The following is a 20269-nucleotide window of genomic DNA, read 5'->3' as shown; positions in this document are numbered from 1 at the left end:
TACCCAGAAATATCGTCTTCAGTGTCAAAGACTGGGTTTTTGCGAGTACGCTGTTGGGTACCGATCCCTTATCCACCCGAGCAACCAAGGCAAAACAAAATCCAACAAGTAAAATGGGTAATCGGTTCCTACTACCATGGGATCGTATGATCGGATTGCCATACAGTTTTCATAGTCATTTTTAAGAGACTTGTATCTACAATCATAGTGTTGTTGGCATCGTACTTTGGGTGCCTTGCCCACAGCGTCCGTAGATTCTTCAAGAAAACGGGCTTATCGCCCATGTGTTTGGGCACAACCCGAACCTCCGACATACGGGGCCGCCATATTTCACAGTCCTCTTGGGAGAGAATATATGCTAATGCCAAAAAACGAGGTTAGAGGTATGCGTAACTTATGTCCTGCAACATTCAAAGCGGGCATGCTTTACTTGCAAAATATTTTTGCCTTCTATGGTTGGGGAAGCACGCGTTCACCATGTGTAATAGTTTTTCCCTTCTACAGCAGGACCACAACACTAGGCTGGCTTTCTGTTAAAGCCGTAGGATGAACTGCTCCGCATCCGGCCTTACAAGACAAATTACATTCTTTTGGAGATAGACTACCCGTGGCGTGTGCTCCTTTGGCAGGCACTCAAGTTCCTCGGGGATTTCATTGCAGCTGGTTAGTAGCACACCATTAAGATCAAGCACAATCATCCGCCCGTGTCTAGCATCCACATCAGGCTGCAATAATGTGCTTGCCGGTGTCTCGTCTAGCCACCAACTTACTACAGCACCAACAAACATAATGAGTGGGGACAAATACACAGTGCAAACATCATATCTAAAACAAAAAACTGGTCCAAAAACTACCAAATTTGGTACTGTATTGCACAAGTGATAAGGACTATCCGAAATCGCAAGTTCAAGAAGTACCAAATTGGTACTGTAATAGTGGACAGACATGCACCCAAGTTCAATAGTACCAAAAAGTACCAAATTTGGTACTGTAATGCACATATAGTGAGGACAACTGAAACAATAATGTAACGAAAGGTAACATACCAACACAGAACTAGATAGAGAGAACAGATAAAGCTCAAGGCCAAAAAATCAAGTTGACTCAGTCACTAAAAAGCACAAAGTGCGGAATACAATAGATTCTCACTGGCTACAGTTTGCATGCACGGGATAATTGATCACGGGCGCGATTGCGCTTCTTTCTCTGCAAACAGAAAAGTTCCTGCAAGGTCACGGAATCAGGGGAATCACCTCTCCGCTTCGAAACAGCATCGGCAGCAGTAGAGTCAACGCCCCCATCGGTGCTGTCCACAATAGTATCGTTCGCAAGTACTTCTTCCTGCTCATCCTAGGCCTCCCTCCGATCTTTGTTGCCTTCCGACCCCTCTTTGACCTCCCCTTCACTCCCCTTTGTGGTTTCCACCCCCTCCCCAACACCCCCCTTTGTGGGTTCTTCCTCTCCCTTCTTGGCCGTTGCTTCATCGAGCTTTGTGTTGGCAGCATCCTGGCTTTCCTCTGCATCCAGCTCCACAACAACAGGGACTTTACCTTCCTCCTTGTCCTTAGTCTTTTACCATCTCTGGCCTCCTCCTCACTTTTACTTTCGCTGTCACCTGTCTTTTTATCATCTCTGGCCTCCTCCTCACTTTTACTTTCGCTGTCACCTGTTGCCTCACATCTTTGCCCCGTCACATTGTCTTTCCCTACAGAATTACCTTGCTTCAGATTGTGGAGAACATCTGATATCTCCCTTGTCACCTCATCCACGTCCCATATTCGACTTGCAGCCGACTTTGTGGCGTGCTGATCAGCAACTGCAGCATCCTGCTCCTCTGCAAACATAAAGAAAGACAGCACATACTAACTTGTATGAAAACCTCACTGAGTTGCAAGTGCGCATATGTATTCAAAAATGCACACATACTTACTCTTGACAACTTGAAGCCCACTGGCCCAGGACTTTGCCAAAATCAGAGATTACCATATTACAACCCAGCTTGACACATTGATCCTTGCTTTGTAACAGAGCACTGAAGCACAAGGGATGATACTGGTGTCGGCACTCTAGCATGAAGGTTCCAACTACATGTGCGCACTCCAAGGGCTCACCGCATGCAACACACATACCAAACACCGGGATCACATTTACCGAATCATTAACCTGGGGCCTAGGATATAGTAGGAACCTCTTCCCAAGCTTGATATCAGACAACATCTCCTTCACAAATAGGGTATGCTCTTGACCTTCCTTCCATTTTTTCTCCAGAGTGTCATACTCAGCCTGTTGACAACTAGCGGTCCTAATTAGTTTCAAAAACTACCAAGAAGTCATACCGAGACTGGTACTTCTAAGTATTGTACTACGAAACAGAACCCAAACTACCAAAACCACCAAAACTACCAAAAACTACCAAACTCGAGAATCATATAGTACCAAAAACATATAAATACCCTCAATGCAGAACTAAACTACCCAAACCTTATCAAAACTACCAAAAGCCACTTTTTGCAGCACTTTCAAATAGTACCTAAGAGTACCAAAACTACCAAAATCAAACTACCAAACAAGCTTTTTGCATCACTTTCAAATAGTACCTAAAAGTACCCAAAACTACCAAAATCAAACTACCAAACAAGCTTTTTGCAGCACTTTCAAATAGTACCTAAAAGTACCAAAACTACCAAACCCACTTTTTGCAGCACTTTCAAATAGTACCTAAAAGTACCAAAACTACCAAATCAAACTACAGAAGCCACTTATTGCAGCACTTTCTCATAGTACCTAAAAGTACCAAAAGTACCAAAACTCCCAAAATCAAACTTTCAAATAGTACCAAAACAACCAAAACTACCAAGACTACCAAAGAAACACTTTTTGAAGCACTTTCAAAAACTACCAAAATTGCCAAAATCAAACTACCAATTACACTTTTGCAGCACTTTCAAATAGTACCTAAAAGTACAAAAACTAGCAAAACTACCAAAGCTATCAGAATAAAACTACCATAACACCTTTTGCATCACTTTCTAAAAGTACCTTAAAGTACCAAAACTTCTTCATAGTACCAGAAATACCAAACCATAAGACAGAAGGAAACCATAAACTACTTAGAATAAAAACAGTTCTACCATGAGTACCTAATACTACCAATCCCACCAAACCAAGCATAAACAGTTCTATCAAAGGTACCTAACACTACCAATCCCACCAAACCAAGCATAAACAGTTCTACCAAAGGTACCTAACACTACCAATCCCACCAAACCAAGCATAAACAATTCTACCAAAACTCCCAAAACTACTAGAACTTGTTGCTCTAGAATCTCCTTGTTGAGCAATGACATATCTTCATTGATTCCGTATCGACGTAGCATCCTTCGACTGGCAGCCAAATCAACTTCTATCACATTGATTTCTGCATCATCGCCAGTGTTGGCCTCTCTCAGTGTTTCCAGTTGAGTCTCATATTCATTGATGTCGTCCATAATCTGTTTGACAAGTTTATTGGAACCCTCTGCCCTCAAGAGTGTTTCCTTCTTCTACTTCAGAGACATTGTCAGCTCTTTCAGCCTATCGGCTACCCCGACACATGTCCGAGGGACTCTCCCAACCATAGCTTCAAGGTCCGCAATATAATCAAGTGTCTTCTCCTCATGACGTTGTGGGGGGACTTTCTGTGTAGGGAGCATACTACCGACTGGCGTAAGTCGGGGCTTCTTGGTATTTGACGGGTGGCCTTCTTGGGACGCACCATTTTCCTTTCGCCAATTCTCAACCTTCTCTTCCAAGCCTCCTGGTCGGGAGGAACACATGTTGAGTACACTCTCACCAAACCTGGCCCGTGCAACCCTGTGGCCCGCAGGGTCCTTTGTGGCTGCATGACACTTCTCATATGCAAAACAGCGGGCAAATTTTGTAGTGATCTCCCCACATGATGGTGGGCCTTGGTACACCTTATGGAACAGGAACCTGCATTCATCCTGAAGCCGTGGCTGCACGTGATTTAAGTAAATCTTTGTCTTCTTCTGGCTGGAATGCTTGAATACAGTGAGCCACTGGTCATCGGGGATGTCATCTTTCGTAAGATCCTTTGGCAGCACCCCCTCCATGCTCAATCCATACTCATCATGAAGCTCTTGTGCTGTATAGCAGAACTTTGTCAAGATAGGGTACTCCTCCATCTTGTTTTTTCCTGCGATGTGGAACAACACGCAAGTAAAGACATGCCCTCATTATATGCCTCATTCAGTTGTGCAAAACAAAACACATGGAATGAAATGAATGTATCTCATTTAGGTGACAATTGCAAAATTCACTTGTATACAAAGCCAAATTTGGTAGTGGTTAGTATCAAATTTGGTACTGGTTAGTACCAAATTTGGTACTAACCAAATTTGGTTATGCTGACATCCCTACTGAGCTTCAACTTTGTGCTATGCTCATGCACAACATATACTGATTTTTGCACTTGCATGCATGCAAGTTAGCAATCTAAAGAGCAACTTATACATGTAACTTTCCTAAACCCTAAATTCCTAAGAAGATCCCAAACATGCACATGTACTTGCTGCATGCAAAAAAAAGCAAATGCAGACCTCATCAGATAAAAGACATGCAGAAGCTTGCATGCATGGAAAATAAAATGGTAAATCACCAGAAAACGCACAGCTCTCATAGCACCTACCTTTAGATGTTGTAGATGACCGTGGAGTCTCATCATCGGCAAAAAGAGGCACAGGCTTAAATGAAGTCTCCATGGATACAACAGGTTTCTCCCTCTCCACAAAGGAGGCCCCCTTGCTAGCCCTCGTATTTGGGGTGTCGATGTTCCGAGGGGATTTTGCATCCATTGTCCTCTTCTTCTTTTTTCCATTGTCCGGTGACGCTTTGGCTGCTGATTTCCTTGCTGGCGTCCTCATCTTCCTAATTGTGAGTAGCCGGGGAGCTTATTACCTGCAACTGTAGTGGTTTGCAGAAGGCGATGTAGTAAGAGAGCAAGGCGGAAGCTGAAAAATGTGTTGAGCAACTGCGCCACTCACAAACGCAGTCTGTGATGGGACTTTTGGCACGGTTTCAAACACCACTCGCATTACTTATTGCCCCACCCACGTTTTCTTTCACGGAAAGTTTAAATCATAAAAATTTCCCTCCTACCATTCTTTAACATAGATGAAAAAAAAGGTTCCCTCCAAAGTGTGGACATATGTAGAAGTACCAACCACGTAGAAGCAAAATAGGTCCTTTTTTTGTACCACCAAACCATGCTTTCACCCACACACAGATGATATTGAAGGATGCTTTCACACACACACACACACACACACATGATATTGAAGGATGGTGATTTGTATTTAGCTTTCCTCCTGAGAGACGTTGTCCCCACAGAGTTATTTGTTGTTACAAACCTCTTCATGAGTTTCGATTTCACCCTCTTTTTACATACTAGCGAGATGCAGCACACCACATGGGTTTACATTATGCCTCCTCCATCGGTCCCCCATCCTTAAGCCTCCTCCAATACTCGAAGCACCTTCTGCAATCGGTTATCGATAAGGGAAACAGTACCTAGAAGCATCCTTCTCAACTTCTTCTGTGTCTCAGTACATACATCAAATTGGCAAGCAAGATGGTCTCCCTTGCAATAGCTGGTGTGGAGTATCTTCGGCATACTACTGCATAGGCTCTAACACACACACACTTGCTTCAACAAACAGGAAAGCAACATCGTCCAGGTAGGTGCACTGCACCTACTCAGTCCGGTAGAAAGTATATATTCTGGTTTTTTTTTTAAAACATACATTGTGACAGATGTTCTTAATCTATTGAATAGAATCTAAAGATAATTTGTAATGATAAGATTGTTACCACCCCTTGCACCCTCGTGCCCGCCTCGCAATCGTACGCACTCATATCCTTCCGCAACAGTCTCATACCATTTTGGTTTGCTCACGTTTTGACTTGCAGAAAAAAGTCTACATAAATTAATTTGATCTAGTTCGGATATGGTTTTTGGAAATGATTTGTCACTTTTTCTTTCAGTAACCTCGTGTGAGAGTATCGTACATGATGGCTGGGACTGGATTTTTTTGAAAATATGGAGCAGATACAAAGGAAATGTTGTCGAAATTCCTACAAAAATCGAAAAGACATACACTATGTAGCTTTAAAAAGAACATAGTATAGGGAATGATGACAATGAACTATGAAATTGGGGTTGATTCCCGACGATACATAATATACATTAGATGCTATGATGGGATACATTTATACAGGCTTATTGCATATTGCATTTCTTCATTTACAGTCGAAATGGTTTCAAAAGATTGAGCTTAGATGGTTAATCTGGCTATGTTGCTGAGAAACTACTCAGTAAATTTTGGTTTTTTAATGGTTACTACTGACGTGTTGTCTCTCCGAGTTAATCAGGCTTGTCACAAATGTATGTCGTAAACCTTTGAGCTTGATAGGTTGAAAACATTCTCTCCTTAATTGAATAGATGTATAACTCTTGAATTTAGTGTTAGTACTTTACTTTGAACATACTCCAATGTTTTTAAATAGTGCCTTAATCCTCACGTGAGGGTCTCGGATGAGATGGCAGTGGACTCGACTTTTGAAAATTAGTTCAAAATACAAAGGAGATGCATGAATCCACCCTCAACCCTTTTCTTACTTGGAGTGAGTACTGAAAGAATGCCATCATTTGGATATCCCTCTTTGTAATCTATGGAGAAATGCTTTCATTTTGGATACAAAGATTGGATGCTTTGTTCACTTTACCTGAGTCTACGACTACTTTTGTTTTTCCTTTCGGAAATAAAATGTCTGGCCAAATTCTCCCTTCAGGCTGTTAAGGATGTCCCACCTGATCCATTGTATTCTATTCAGAGAAGCCTTCCTTGTAATCAATGTACATCTAAATTATTGTCATTTTACTCCAGAGAAAGAGCCTTAATGGCTGAAACCTATGGCCTACTTTAACCCCTCCTGATGGGACTGCCTCTTTCCTTGCCTTTGAGGCCTTGCAGTTCCCCCTTCTTTGTCTTTTAATACAATTTACTTTTTTCTCAAAAGAAAAAAAAAACAATCCTCACATTGACCAAGGCTAAAGGTGTATACAGAATAGACTCAAATCCTAAGAAGTGACTATGACGACGAAGCGTATTAGGGGAATCATTGTTAGAGTTGAGAAAATAAACATAAAGTGTGAATTTTTTTCGAGAAACTAAAAGAATATCACTTACCACTTAGCATCATTGCCTTATTTTCAAAGTTAACAAGTATTGAAATCACTAGGCCTGCCAATAAAAAGGGCATATCAACATGAAGCTAACTTTACACCAAGCTTAGGGTTTCTTTCTCACAAAAACTATCCTCTTTGTACAATCAAACCAATGATTGATGAGATGAAAAAGCAACACAATGGTCGGTGTTAGAATGAATCAAGGCCGATGAGACTTAATGGAGTTCCAAAAGCGGTATTAGGTTGCGAGCATGTATATTTCAATATGGTGCTAGGGCTTCATTAGAAAAGCAAGTCTTTGGCAAAAGAATGGTGATGAGTTTAGCTAATGTTAAATATCGGGGTGCTTGCCCCCGTGGAGTCACCCCCAATCCCTCCATTCCTTTACGTGTTGGCCACTCTTTTCTCCCTTCCCATGCTGACCTGTCCGCCCTCCCTCTCTCTCTCTCTCTCTCTCTCTCTCTCTCTCTCTCTCTCACACACACACACACACACACACAAGAATATAGTTCTAATCTATATGGTGGGGTCCACTACTCATTTATTTGAAGGGTTGCTCTATTTGTGGCATTCTGAGGTTACCTTCTGCTTGGGTTTTCAAAGGAAAAAAGGATAAGAGCCAATCTTCACAAGTAGTAGGATTTAGGAAGTTTTGATGACGTGCAAACTTTCTAAATTTCATTTAAAAGAGGTTATCCTTGGTAAATAGGTTGTCTTTTTTACTTTTGGAGTTCAAACTTAGGAAAGACACTCCCCTAGAGATAGATTAAACCAATGGCTAGATGTTAATCTTTTTTTTTTTTTTTTTTGCATAACTCACAATTTGTGAATGAATTGTATTAAGCCCAACATAAAATTACAAAACAACCTCAAGCTCGGGCCCAAGCTCGGGCCAAGCCTTGAGGTGCCGAAGATTACAAGTAGGATGACTACCACCTCTCATCGAGGCTAAGCATCATCGGCTTAACAAAGTAAGTGAACTATGTGGGTGCAACCGATTACCACTCTAGTGCTATTAGACTTGTCAGCGAAAAAATAACCGAGCCCTCCCTATACCTGACCATAGCCTAAGGCATCACCCCTTTGGAGAGGACAAAAAGGTGAAGTGATGGATGTGGGTTTTAGACTAAGGCCTTGGTCACACACGTTCGCCTAGACATGTGTGATGTTAACATGGCGAATTGGTATTGGTTATCGGACATGTTCGCACCTATGCAAAGTGGGGCAGCTTGACCCCCTCGCCCATCTCAATAACTTCACAGACATGCAAAAGAAAGGTGTGTGAGATCTCACCAAGTTTCAAGCTAATAACCTTCTTCGAACTCAAAGCGCTTTGTTCCAGCATGCTAGCATTTGATTTGTTGCTCTATATGGCGAGATTTTTTACTTTAAATAATGTCCATTACTGGGTGACACAATGGACGCTCGGGCAAGCTGTTTTGGGCCTATCCATCGCCTATGTGCGACATAGGCCTAAGCCTTTTGACTTCACAAAAGTTGTCAATGCTTTAAAATATAGCTGTATACCTTGTAATTTTTTGCGCTGCTCAATATAATCCAGTCACAATTGTGAGTTTTGCAAAATAAAAAATAAAAAAAAACAGCTATATACAATCCCTTGTTTAATATCTCAAGGTAAGGGCGTGGTCACACGATGCATAGTTATTAATACCTTTTTTTTAATAACTATGCCTTTGGCACGGTCACATGTGGAAAGTATGCAGGAATAGTAGAACTATGCCTTAAATTTTGTAACTATGTTGAAATCAGCATAGTTGCACAAGCTAGAGGAGAAGAGGCATTTAATTGGTCCAAGTGTGCCGTAGTTTTTTGGTTAAATATTTATCAATAGTTACGTGGCATTCTAGGAGTGGGCAATGGTGCTATGTCCTTGCTCTCGTGTGTTCAACTCGGGCCCCCTCATGCTCTGTGTATCGATTGTGAGCTCTCATCACTAGCCATGCAGTGGGTAGGCAACCTCTAGCTGGTTGTAAAGTGGGCAAACAGTGTCGCACGTGACCATGAAGAGCTTTTTCGTTGCCTATTTATTAAGGACGAGGGCTTAGTTTTGCACAATAGCCCATTACGGATAACTGCGGTCGCGTGACCAAGAAGAAGCCGTGACTTTGGAGAATCCTAAAGCGCGTCATCTCACATTAAGTGGGTGGTTCAACCACCCTCCACGCTCGTAGTTGCCGACTACACGAAAATAGCACTAAAATAGCTCCGTGACTTGCAACTGACTCATAGATGTCAACGATTTTCGAGAGCACGAGTGAAACCTTGCAAGTATTTGCTAGTTTTGCAATGCGTAGAGCGAGTATGTCGAGCCCCTGTAGCCCTTGCAATTGTTGCGTGTGTCATTAAAGCTTCCATAGCAGACGCTAGGTGGGACGAGCCGTCACACCTTGCTACAGTATCGCCATACGTTCACGGTTCAATATCCCTTTCCTCTACTTTCGGTTGCTAATCCAGATCGTGGTTAATAAACCGGGAGGGAACATGGGGCCACGTTTCTGCTGCCCTCGAATTTCTTAGCGAGTCGGTTTATGGGGCGAGCGCGCTTCGTCGTGTGGTTTTCCGAAGGAGCCGGTCCCCCTCGTGTGGGGATATGAAGGACACGTAAGGCGTCGCCCACGCGCGCGTACACAGACGCCCACCCTAAGCCCCCCGCCCCCCACACACACACACACACACACATACAAATAAACGAGAGAGAGAAAGAGAGTGAGAGGGTATAACATAGAAATGCCGCACCCTGCAGCCGTAGAGCTAATGAAGTGTGTGTCTCAGCAGCTGATGATATTGACGGCGGGGGGAGTGGCGGACATGGTGCGGCCTTTGCCTCGCAGTTTTCCACCGGGTCCAACGCACGACATTGCTCTGGAAATGGCACGCGATCCCTTGCTCTGCTTTCAAAGCCTCAAGAACTCCTATGGCTCCACTGTTGGCTTCAAGCTTGCTACACGCCCTGCCGTCCTTGTCACCTCCCCGTATGCTTTCAGCCTCAGCCTTCCTAATCCTCCTATAATTATTATAATATTGCAGCCACCACTGTCGCGCAATAATTCTTTCCAGCACTGATAAACTTGATGCGTGATTGACGTCGCATCGACCTCTTCCTCTTGTATTAAGAGCAATTAATTATAAGAGCTGGCAGAGCTGCATTGCCCAAAGCTTCTCGGAAAGTGTTTGAAGAAACCATGTAGCTAGTTGTCTCATTCCCCTGGCCCGTGCAAACATACAAATTGGTGAATTAATTCATTTGTAAATGCAGGAAACTTGTGAAGGAGGTGTTGGTTGGCCAAAGTAAGACCTTTGTGAAGGTACGCTAATTTTTTGATGCATGAGTCAGTTAGTTAGCATCAACGTCGGATCTCTCATCAGTGAATTCATGCTAGCAACAATCTTGGATCGATTGAAATTAGCTGTCGACGTCCTTGATCAGGCTGGCACCGCATTCTTTCCCGGCAGCAGCCTCACCGGCAATGGTCTTCTGGTTAGTGATGGGCAAGTTTGGTTGAGACAAAGGCGGCTTGCAAACCCTGCTTTCCGCAAGAGCGTAGTTGATTGTTACGCCCAGGTAATTATTAATGTCAATCAATTTGTATTACGGCTGGCCAAGTGTCTTTTCCCACGTTCTTAATTAATTCAGACTGCAACTCAGCTTCTATGACCATAATATCAGCTAGCTGACGAAATGTCACACGACTGGTGTCAGGTGATGGTGGACCTAACAAGCAAGTTTTTGGAGAGAACTTGGCACCACAGGAGATGCACAAGAGATGTATATGCAGATTTCAACCGTCTTACTTTGGAGATTGTTGCCACCACACTTTTCGGGGGATACAAAGGATCACACACCTTTGATGAAATTGGGCAAGCCATCACAACCGCTTTCAAAATGTTTGAGAAACGTGGGACTTCAATATTCAGTGGTCAGTGATGCTTTCTAAGTTTCATCATGAGCTAGATGTGCATATGTGAATGAGATGCTTGAGCGAATTCTCCATTTATAGAGATGCTGGCATTTATAATTGGTTGGATTCGTTGGCTGTTTTCTTTCTGTGATTTATAACACGCACCGGCCATATATGATTAAAAGATGAATACCATTGTTTAATGTTGATTAGAGCCCTAGCTATAGGCGCCGCTTTTTCAAGGAAAACTTCCATATGAGATCATGATCATGAAGTCTCAATATTGCTTTGATTATTCAAAAGAATTAGTGGCTCCCCATGCCTCCCATCTACCATTTGATTAGCTGGTGACATTTATTCAGCCGCGGCTTTAAATGGATATTAGAAGAAGAAAGTTTAGGCTCAGTAGACCTATTAGGTATGATTCCAAGACACTGTGTTATTAAAGACTTGAAATTACCTTACGTGGACAGTTCCAGAATGGTTTCCCACGCCTGACAATCTGGAATACAAGAGTGCAATCAAGAAACTCGACAATGTTGTGTATGCGGTCATCAAAGAGAGGCGTGCGCTTTTATTAGCTCAAGAGAGTGAAGGGCTTGAGCGGAGTAGTATGGAATCAGGGTCGGGACTATTTCAAGATCTCCTCATGCATTTACTACAGGTACCTTTTATGCCTTTTTTTGGATCACCGTTGAGGCTGCATGCAATTTGTTGCGAAGGGCATTTGGTAGCAAGAGCCTCATATTAGAGTCGAGTTGCGGTAATGCATTGATGTATTAATGCAACGGTGGTAAACTTCATTAATAGAATGTGACATAATATGGTGGGTGCCTCAATCATATGAGCCTGCATTTTTATGGAGGAGTGCCTTTTGCACCTCTTCATATCATGGGTTTCATTGCCGTGGCTGGGCAGCTTTTCCCTATGAATGCAAGTGAGGAGTGACGCAGGGTCTTCTTAAGGATATTCAGGCCATTTAATCTGTGGAGCTTGGTGTTGACGTCTTAATGGATGAAAGATTAATGCTCTTTTGATGATGAGCAGGGGAAAGACGATGATAGCTGCTTAGGAATGAGTGATGTTCTCTTGCGAGATGAGTTGATGACCTTGCTAGTTGCGGTATGTTGCCTCTTCTTCTTTATATACTTGTGTTCATTATGCATACTTAGCCTATACATCAAGTTGTGTAGCGAGTCCCGCTATGTATCTAAAGTATTAGTGGCATTAATTAAAACGTGCAGTATGCTAGTCACACTAGTTACTTATCATCAAGGAAACAGAACCCTTAGAAGTAGTAATGCTGTTAATCCTGGCTTTTTCTCATGTATTAGAGAGACTTATGGAAGTCTAGCTAATGAAAAAGAGAGTTGACTCCTTGAATGGGTGAGAGAAAGGGGGAAAGCTAGGAGGATTTGACTCCACCTATCATTGTGCATAATCACGTTTTGAATAAGCTCCTTTCTTAACTTTTGTTTCCAAGGTTTATGTGGGACCATATTACTTTCCTTGATGTTTAATACCACTAAAACATTTAGTTATAGGGGAACTAATAAGTTGTATAATCACAGATGTGTGTATTTTGAAAATGTAATTTTTAAGTGCGTGAGATTCGCATCAAAGGAGAGTGCACGCTCAATACCATTTCTTTTTACCGTAACAGTTGTGAGAGAGAGAGAGAGAGAGATGGATTTGAATATGTGGCTGATCTATGTCAGTGCATATATTAGCATCAAGCTTTGAGTCCCAGTGCTATCCCTCTAAACTCCTAGGAATTAGCCATTGGGGCCAGAGTCCAGATTCAATGATTGGCAATATACAAATGTAGACGCGGGCCGTGATTGCTGTAAATACGCATGCTTGACTGCCAAGCCTCCATGCAATTACTTGCCCAAGGGAAGGGAACCGGCATTCATGAGCATGTGACCATTGGGAGCATTCAAAGAGAGAAGGTGTGTGGTAGTGTGCACAAAGAGAAGCTGAACGGTCTAGAATGAGAGAGAGAGAGAGAGAGAGAGAGAGAGAGAGAGAGAGCTGGAATATGTGTGGCTACAGCCTATAGGGTGTATGATGGTGGGAATCATTGAAGACACCAGCTATAGGATATGCAGGGCGGTACGACCGTGATGACTAAGAGGTACGACGTGCTAGCAAGGTGTTCAAACCGTCGGGCTTTGCCGGATGCAGTTAATGTCCCTGTAGGAGGGTGGTGGAATGGTAGACCATAGCCGATACGTTTGTGCAATACCAATGCAGCCGGGATGGCCGCTATGTCGCCCCACTTGCCTAGCACACTCCCACAACAACTTTCAAACCCTTTCTCATCATTTTGCAGATCAAGTTTGCTTTCCCATTCCTCTCTCTCCTCTCTCTCTCTCTCTCTCTCATAGCTCCATGAGTCCTTCCAACCTAACAAAGCATTGAGTCGACCTATGTGTCGGCTCATATCCACCACTTCTATGCCAATCCACAATTGTTGTAGCTCTTCCAATAGTGTACGAAGATACACATCCATATTCTTCACTTTATATCGCCCCGGCAAAATCAAGCTTAGAAACAGGTGCCTCTTCTTGGTAGTCAACCACGGGGGAATGTTGTAGTTGACGACGACAACTGGCCATACACTGTAAGATGTTGACCTATAACCAAATGGATTTACGCCATTCATGGCCAGGCCAAGGCACAAATTTCGAGCTTCCCTGGAAAAATCCGGCCATGTGTCGTCTATATGCTTTCAGGCCACGCAATCTTTAGGAATCTGCAGCACACCATCCGAAGATCTATTCTCCTCATGTCATGATGCTAGGGCGGTCATGGACTTACATTCAAAGAAATGTTTGATGGGAGATAGCAGAGGAAAGTGTCGCAAAACCTTCTGCGGACTTTTTTGTCCGTGGAGATCTACTCAACATCTTTCGGAATCACATTTCGGACACTTCTCCATGTCTATGTATTTCCCTCTGAAAAAAATGCAGTGGTTAGGACAAGCGTGAATAGAATTATAATCCATCCCCAAGTTTCGTAAGATCTTTCTTGCTTCTTCTCTGGAATTTGACATCACATTATCAGTTGACAAAATGTGTTTTGAGGAATCTACAAAGCGAAAAAAATACGGTACACTTGTGTAAGTAATCTATCTGATCATTATACATTTAGAGTTTTTTATTGAAGTAAACACATTGTAATAGATCACTTGAAAAGTGTTGTGACGCTAATGTCACTCCATCCAAACTTTGCCTCCATGTTGAAAAGAACCAAGAGCGCGTTCAATTTAGACACATGTGCTCCACCATACAATGGCGTATCGGCTTCATTTTTTCATGTCATCATAGATAAGCCTATTTGAATCAATGATCGTCTCAATCATTTTATCAATCTTGGGCTCAAACATAGCTTCGTTGGGAATGTGGTATGCATGATCACTCTCCGAGCAGTCAGAGGTTACATCTTGTGGCTCACATATGCTGCTTGACCGAAGCGCCTGTAATGTCTGCCTCCATTCTGAGTATCATGCCGTTGAAAGCTTTCCAACTTAATGCCGCATCTGTGGAGAGAAAGAGAAGAATAACCATAAACCTAACTCTAAATTTAAACCGTAATCGTGAGTTAACCACTTTCCTCTTCCATCACTCAAGCTCAACAGATGGAGAACGCTTTCAGCAGCTAGCGTTGTTGCCTACCCTTTGAACATTCCAAAGTTAACTAGCTTCAAATACCTTTAAGCTTTACAAAAAAGAGAAATGGTTGGGCCTCTTTTTCAGCTCTAAATTTTAAATCTTCAGTTAAATCCTAAACCTAACATCAAACCTCTTTCTTCACCGACTGATGCACTATTTTCTTGGCCAACGCAGACAATATATTAGATCCACAAGGAGTTTATCGGATTGGTTTCATAAATCATTTTGAAATTTTGAAGACGTTTAATATAACATTTCATTTCATATTCTCTCTCTCTTTCTCTATTCTCTCTATTCTTTCTCTCTCTCTCTCTCTCTCTCTCTCTCTCTCTCTGCTTTCTTCCTCCCTCTATTTCCCTTTCTCTTTGTTTTCTCCTCTTCTCTCTCTCTCTCTCCCTCTCTCTCTCTCTCTCTCTCTCTCTCACACACACACACACACACACACATTGTGTGTGTGTGTGTGTGTGTGTGTGGGAGGGGGCGGGGGGGGGGGGGGGGGGGGGGGGGGGGAAGAGAGAGAGAGAGAGAGGGGAAAGGAACATGAGAGGGAGGAGAGGGAAGGAGCATACTTGGCTCTCCTTCCTCTTATCGTGTGTGTGTGTGTGTGTGTGTGTGTGTGTGTGTGTGTGTGTGTGTGTGTGGGGAGGGGGGGAGAGAGAGAGAGAGAGAGAGAGAGAGAGAGAGAGATGCGGGTATACCTGTTTTGCTAGAGCGTCGAAACTCAGATATGAGATTTGAGATCTGAATTTTTGGCACTCTCGGAATATTTTTTTACCCTGTCGGTGTCGCTATGAGTTTTGCTATGATCATCGCTATGAGCGACCTATGCGACAAATAATATAGCGACGATCATAGCGACGCCGTGGATATCCACATTTGAGCGTCGCATTGCTAGTGTCGCTAATATGAAGAACCTTTTGTAGTGTCATCTTGAAAGAGACATGCAGAAGCTCAGATGCTCAAATAACAAATCCTGGACTAATTTTCATCTCAGGGAGATCATACTTTCTTCTATTCCAATTCATCTAGTAGGTTCAAAAATTGTGTGTAGAATATGGATGGCTTCGAACTCCATCAAAGCCAATTGAAAAACCTACAGCAACTTTCTACGTTAACCAAACCAATTTTTTATAGGACTCCTTTTGGTTTGGCTTTTTTGTAGGGAATTCAAATGCTCTACTATGTAGAAAAGCACACAAGTGCCATAAAGCAGGCATCAAATATTGGTCTGATTTTCTGTCACAAGGGACTTTAAAGTTAGATAGGCAATTGCACCAGCAATATTCAATCCCACTGTCCCTAGCTAAGTGGTGTTACACTCGAGACAAAGGAAAATTAGATAAAATCAGTATTCCACTTATGGCTTCTCGATCAACCCTCTAGCAGCCTGGCTAAACTGGCAATTGACGCCTTCAAGCAGTTTTGTCCCAAAACATGAGTGGAAGAAGAGGTAAAATAAAGACTAAAACAAAATCTGGAAGATAATCTAGAGCTGCAAACATTGGACCTACAAGTTTAAGTGCATATGGGCTTTCTCTTTTTTAGAGATAAAACACTCGACTCTTATATGTGGCTTATTTTATACAATGGGATATGAGATGGAAGTAGAGCCCTTAGAGGAGGAGTGAGCAATGGACTTTGTACCAGATGCTACAAAGAGGTGGAAGACAGCCTGCACCTATGGTTTAAATGTAAAGCAAATAAAGACATTTTAAGGACTTTGCAGAATATCACAAGTCAAATTAATCTAAAAGCTCTGGACTTCAAGGACTTCATATTTGGAAAGTTGCAGAGGAGTGGAAATCCCGTTATGGAACTCTGGAGAGATTTCATGCTATGGTATATATGGAATCAAAGGAATGCAATTGTATTCAACAGCCAGTCTGTTTACTCTATTTGGTTTCTAAAGCATAACTTAAAGCTCTCTACCCTTAATCGTTGTAATAAAGTCCAAGAAGCTCTCCTTGAGAATCTTTCTGTCTCTTCCATCCTACAATCAATAAGATGGCAAAAATCAAGATGTGTTTCCACTATGTTCTACCATTCTGCTAGAAGCAGAATCTTCAGTTTATTATAACTTGATCCTCAGCAGGGTAAAACCCCCATTGGTGTGCCACCTAAGAGCCGACAAATTGCGGCGACTGCTCCGCACTGTTTTCACTTGTGAAGGGCGCATTCAAAAGCTGGAAGCACAAACAATTTTATCACTTTCTTATTGTTTTTGAAAGCCGTCGTGACCCTTTCACTTGTTTTAATACATTTATACTCCTTCCCCCCCCCCCCAAAAAAAAAGTGATTGCCACGTCACGAATCTATAAGAGCTCTCTCTCTCTCTCTCTCTCGCGCGCGCGCGCATTCCTCTCTCTCCTGCGTGTTCCCTTGTCACCACACCTGCTGCTGCACCATGGAGCTGCTTGATAGCTCCTTTTGGCGACGAATCTGATATCGATCCTTCAGCAAAGTTTTCGACCTCTCATGATTTTGGGTGGCCTGTTTCTGCAATTGCTCACCTCTACAGACATCCTCCACTCGCACCCATTCAGCTTTTTGTTTGTACCTCCCTATTTTGTAACCCTACATCCTATGGTTTGTTATTTTGATATACCTCAGAGGTTTTTTCACTATCAGAATGGGTACACGCCCTCCTCTTTTGCCGGGGCGAGAGAGAGAGAGAGAGAGAGATTGAGAGAGATTTTGTTTCAGGGGCAGGAGACTTCAGCAATCTTGTTGGCATGGTGTATGCATATGCTAGCTTTGCATCCACACCTTCAAGAAAAGGTCTACATGGAAGTGAAGGATGTGACTGGGAACAAAGAACCATCTCATGCGGACATAAGACAATTACGGTACTTAAGACATTGTTGCTTTTCTGCTAGTACTGGACTCGTTTATTAGCTTGTATTTTTATTATGCACCGCAAAGCCTGTTTTATATTTTCATATCAAGGTCTAATGTTGCAGTCTTACAGAAGCCTTTGTACTAGAGACCATGAGGTTGATGCCACCTGCATACATTGTAGGTCGATGTGCGGACCATTCAACCACCCTCGGAAGGTGGGAGATTCCAAAGGGAACGACGGTGCTTGTAGGCATTTATCTACTGCATCGTGATCCACTGTACTGGAGTGAGTAAGTCTTTTAATCTCCGATACAATATGTGAACAGAAGGTGTCGCGTTTATTTGGTATTTTGGCAGAATGTTGATAGCCAGGTGTAATTACACCGTATTCAATCCCTAGTTGCATGTTTGTGAGGTTTAGGTGATTGGGGAGGTACTGGTGACGAGCTTAAAGTCTTGAAGCAATAAAAGCAGGACGATACATACGTTTCAAGTGTGTGAGCATGTGTGCGTGCTTGTGTTGCTTTCTGTTTGTTTTGGGGGAGAAGAAGAGAGGATCAACAACTTGCAACCTTCATTGTGCACCATTTATCCCCTTGTGCTCCTCCGTATATCAATGGTGTGTGGGAATGATTTGACAACTACGTTAAGTGACAGAGTAGGATGATATGGTGATTTGTTTCATGTATGCTTTGGATTTTTTCCATGAACTCACATATTTTCCAGGTTTATATAGTATTTGCAATATTTTAAGGTAGTTGCTCACGCTTTACGTTCAACGGCACTGTCGCTTTTAAACTAGTAGGGATGTTGGTCCTTGACAGACCTCTCAGATTTGATCCATCACGGTGGTTGAAAGTGGAGAGAGCAAGCAGATTGACAGAGATGGATACTTACTGGCCTTTTGGTGGAGGTCCAAGGACTTGCATTGGCATGGGCTTTGCAATGATGGAGGCATGTCTGGTAACAATGTTTCTTTTTGGTTTCAAGTCAGTTCTGAGCCATATGCAAGAATAATTCGTTTCTGATTGAAATATTTGTCAGCTCCTCTCTACTATCCTATTAAGGTACAAGGTATCCCTTCCACAACATGGCTCCTCAAGGATCAAACCTAAAGCAAGAATTACCTTACGGCCAGAGGACAAAGTGGAATTAGAACTTATGATGAGGTTGTAATTAAACGAAGGGGAGGCCTTCCTTAAAAAGAGAAATGAGCTGAGTTCATGTGACATACAGACACTCTGGCTGAACATCCGGTGCAGGCCAGCTGAGTGAGAAGACAAGGCAATTGCAGCTTTGCCAAATATTGATGATGAGCTGGCTACTTCTTACGCTTGGATAGCTATATTGTACGTGAGCGCCGTCTCAGTAGTATATTCTTGCCGCCCCCACCCTCAAACAACGGTACTGACTTGATATTGTGGACTGCACCTTTGTTTTAGGACACGTATTCAACTTATTGCCTTTCTAGCTTTAGCGCTCTGCTGGCAAAACAATTTCACTCACCAGCAGGTCGTGTGAGCGAAGCCAAATTTAATTGCTGCTCCTAGCTGTGATGTGGATTGTTAAATTAAGGATATAGGCTAAAGCATGTATTGGTGAGTCGTGACTATGATTTCCTCTATTCTTATATGAGCAGAGAAGATTAACATACCCTTGACGTAACTCACGAGGTGCGAACCTCCTCATGTCTCAATTATTCATTGTGAGGATTTTCAAGCCACTTGATGCCTTCTCTGCCTTGCATAATATCCGTCGTGAGCTCGACTGTCATCCAAGCCAATGCATAAATTTTTCCACGTCTTTCACAATGCCATGGGAGCGGCTGAAGGTCGAGAAGGAGCAATATATACGTTGTTTGCATCAGAAAGATCTTCGCTAATTGTAGAAAGTGAAGTTATTTCAAAGTCGAGTTACAATTGCAAAATTGCAGTAGCACGTGTTAGCGCCTGTGTGGTGTAAAAGGAATACCTACATAGGCTATGTCCTAGGTCGCTAGTATACTATCTTTTGCGATGCTTTTAGAAGCTCAATGAGTCAAATTTTGTGCTTTTCTACTAGATAGCTAACTTCTAAGGTGGTGGTTGTTTTCAATGCTTTCACCATAAAAGAAAGCACCGTGTAAGAAAAAGTCATTCAATGAGTTATGATTGTTGTGGTTAGGTGTGAAGTATGAGCCAAAAAGCATACAGCTCATTTGCATAAAAAACCCAAAGTATGACGACAACATTTTTTAATATTGGCCTTGTAGCAGTTACTCAGAAAATTTTTCTATGTACTACTTACCAATTCATTCACAAAGAAAGTCAACACCAATATTGTTTTGAGAGAATTTGTGTTACTTTTTCTTGTGTGTGTGTTTCACCATATTCTCTTCTCATGTGTACATGAAGTTGCATGCAAGCATTTAGAGTTGAATCTACAGTGAGTCCCCGAAGATTTTCTACACAACAAAATCTAAGCCTCCTTGAAATCCACAAAGCAAAATTAGAAGTCTTGTTGACTTAGCACGGAGATATGATCCTCTAGTCAGCCCATGAGCATGCGTTATCATTGCTTCAATATTAAGGCATGCCATGCCCATGTCC

At 42.5% G+C, this 20269-nt stretch overlaps 1 protein-coding gene across 1 annotated transcript; it reads left to right on the top strand.

Moving 5' to 3' along the window:
- The first annotated feature begins 9927 nt into the window (after nt 1–9927).
- On the top strand, nt 9928–19346 carry LOC147438511 (uncharacterized). Its single transcript, XM_086484122.1, has 10 exons — nt 9928–10239; nt 10524–10572; nt 10695–10829; nt 10968–11184; nt 11640–11830; nt 12214–12288; nt 17547–17689; nt 17804–17971; nt 18506–18644; nt 18726–19346. Exons 1-10 carry the CDS (start codon nt 9995–9997, stop codon nt 18855–18857), a joined length of 1494 nt encoding a protein of 497 aa, XP_086340248.1. The 5' UTR covers nt 9928–9994; the 3' UTR covers nt 18858–19346.
- The last annotated feature ends 923 nt before the right edge of the window (nt 19347–20269 follow it).

The sequence above is a fragment of the Adiantum capillus-veneris genome, chromosome 16 (assembly GCF_014529385.1).
Source record: "Adiantum capillus-veneris isolate H3 chromosome 16, ASM1452938v2, whole genome shotgun sequence".
Classification (NCBI taxonomy): domain Eukaryota; kingdom Viridiplantae; phylum Streptophyta; class Polypodiopsida; order Polypodiales; family Pteridaceae; genus Adiantum; species Adiantum capillus-veneris.
This window is presented reverse-complemented; position numbering and strand designations above follow the sequence as displayed.

Coding starts and splice junctions, on each gene's coding strand:
- LOC147438511 (XM_086484122.1), top strand. CDS start 9,995: ATGCCGCACCCTGCAGCCGTAGAGCTAATGAAGTGTGTGTCTCAGCAG. Junction 10,573..10,694: donor AAAGTAAGACCTTTGTGAAG/GTACGCTAATTT, acceptor GTCCTTGATCAG/GCTGGCACCGCATTCTTTCC. Junction 17,690..17,803: donor GCGGACATAAGACAATTACG/GTACTTAAGACA, acceptor CTAATGTTGCAG/TCTTACAGAAGCCTTTGTAC.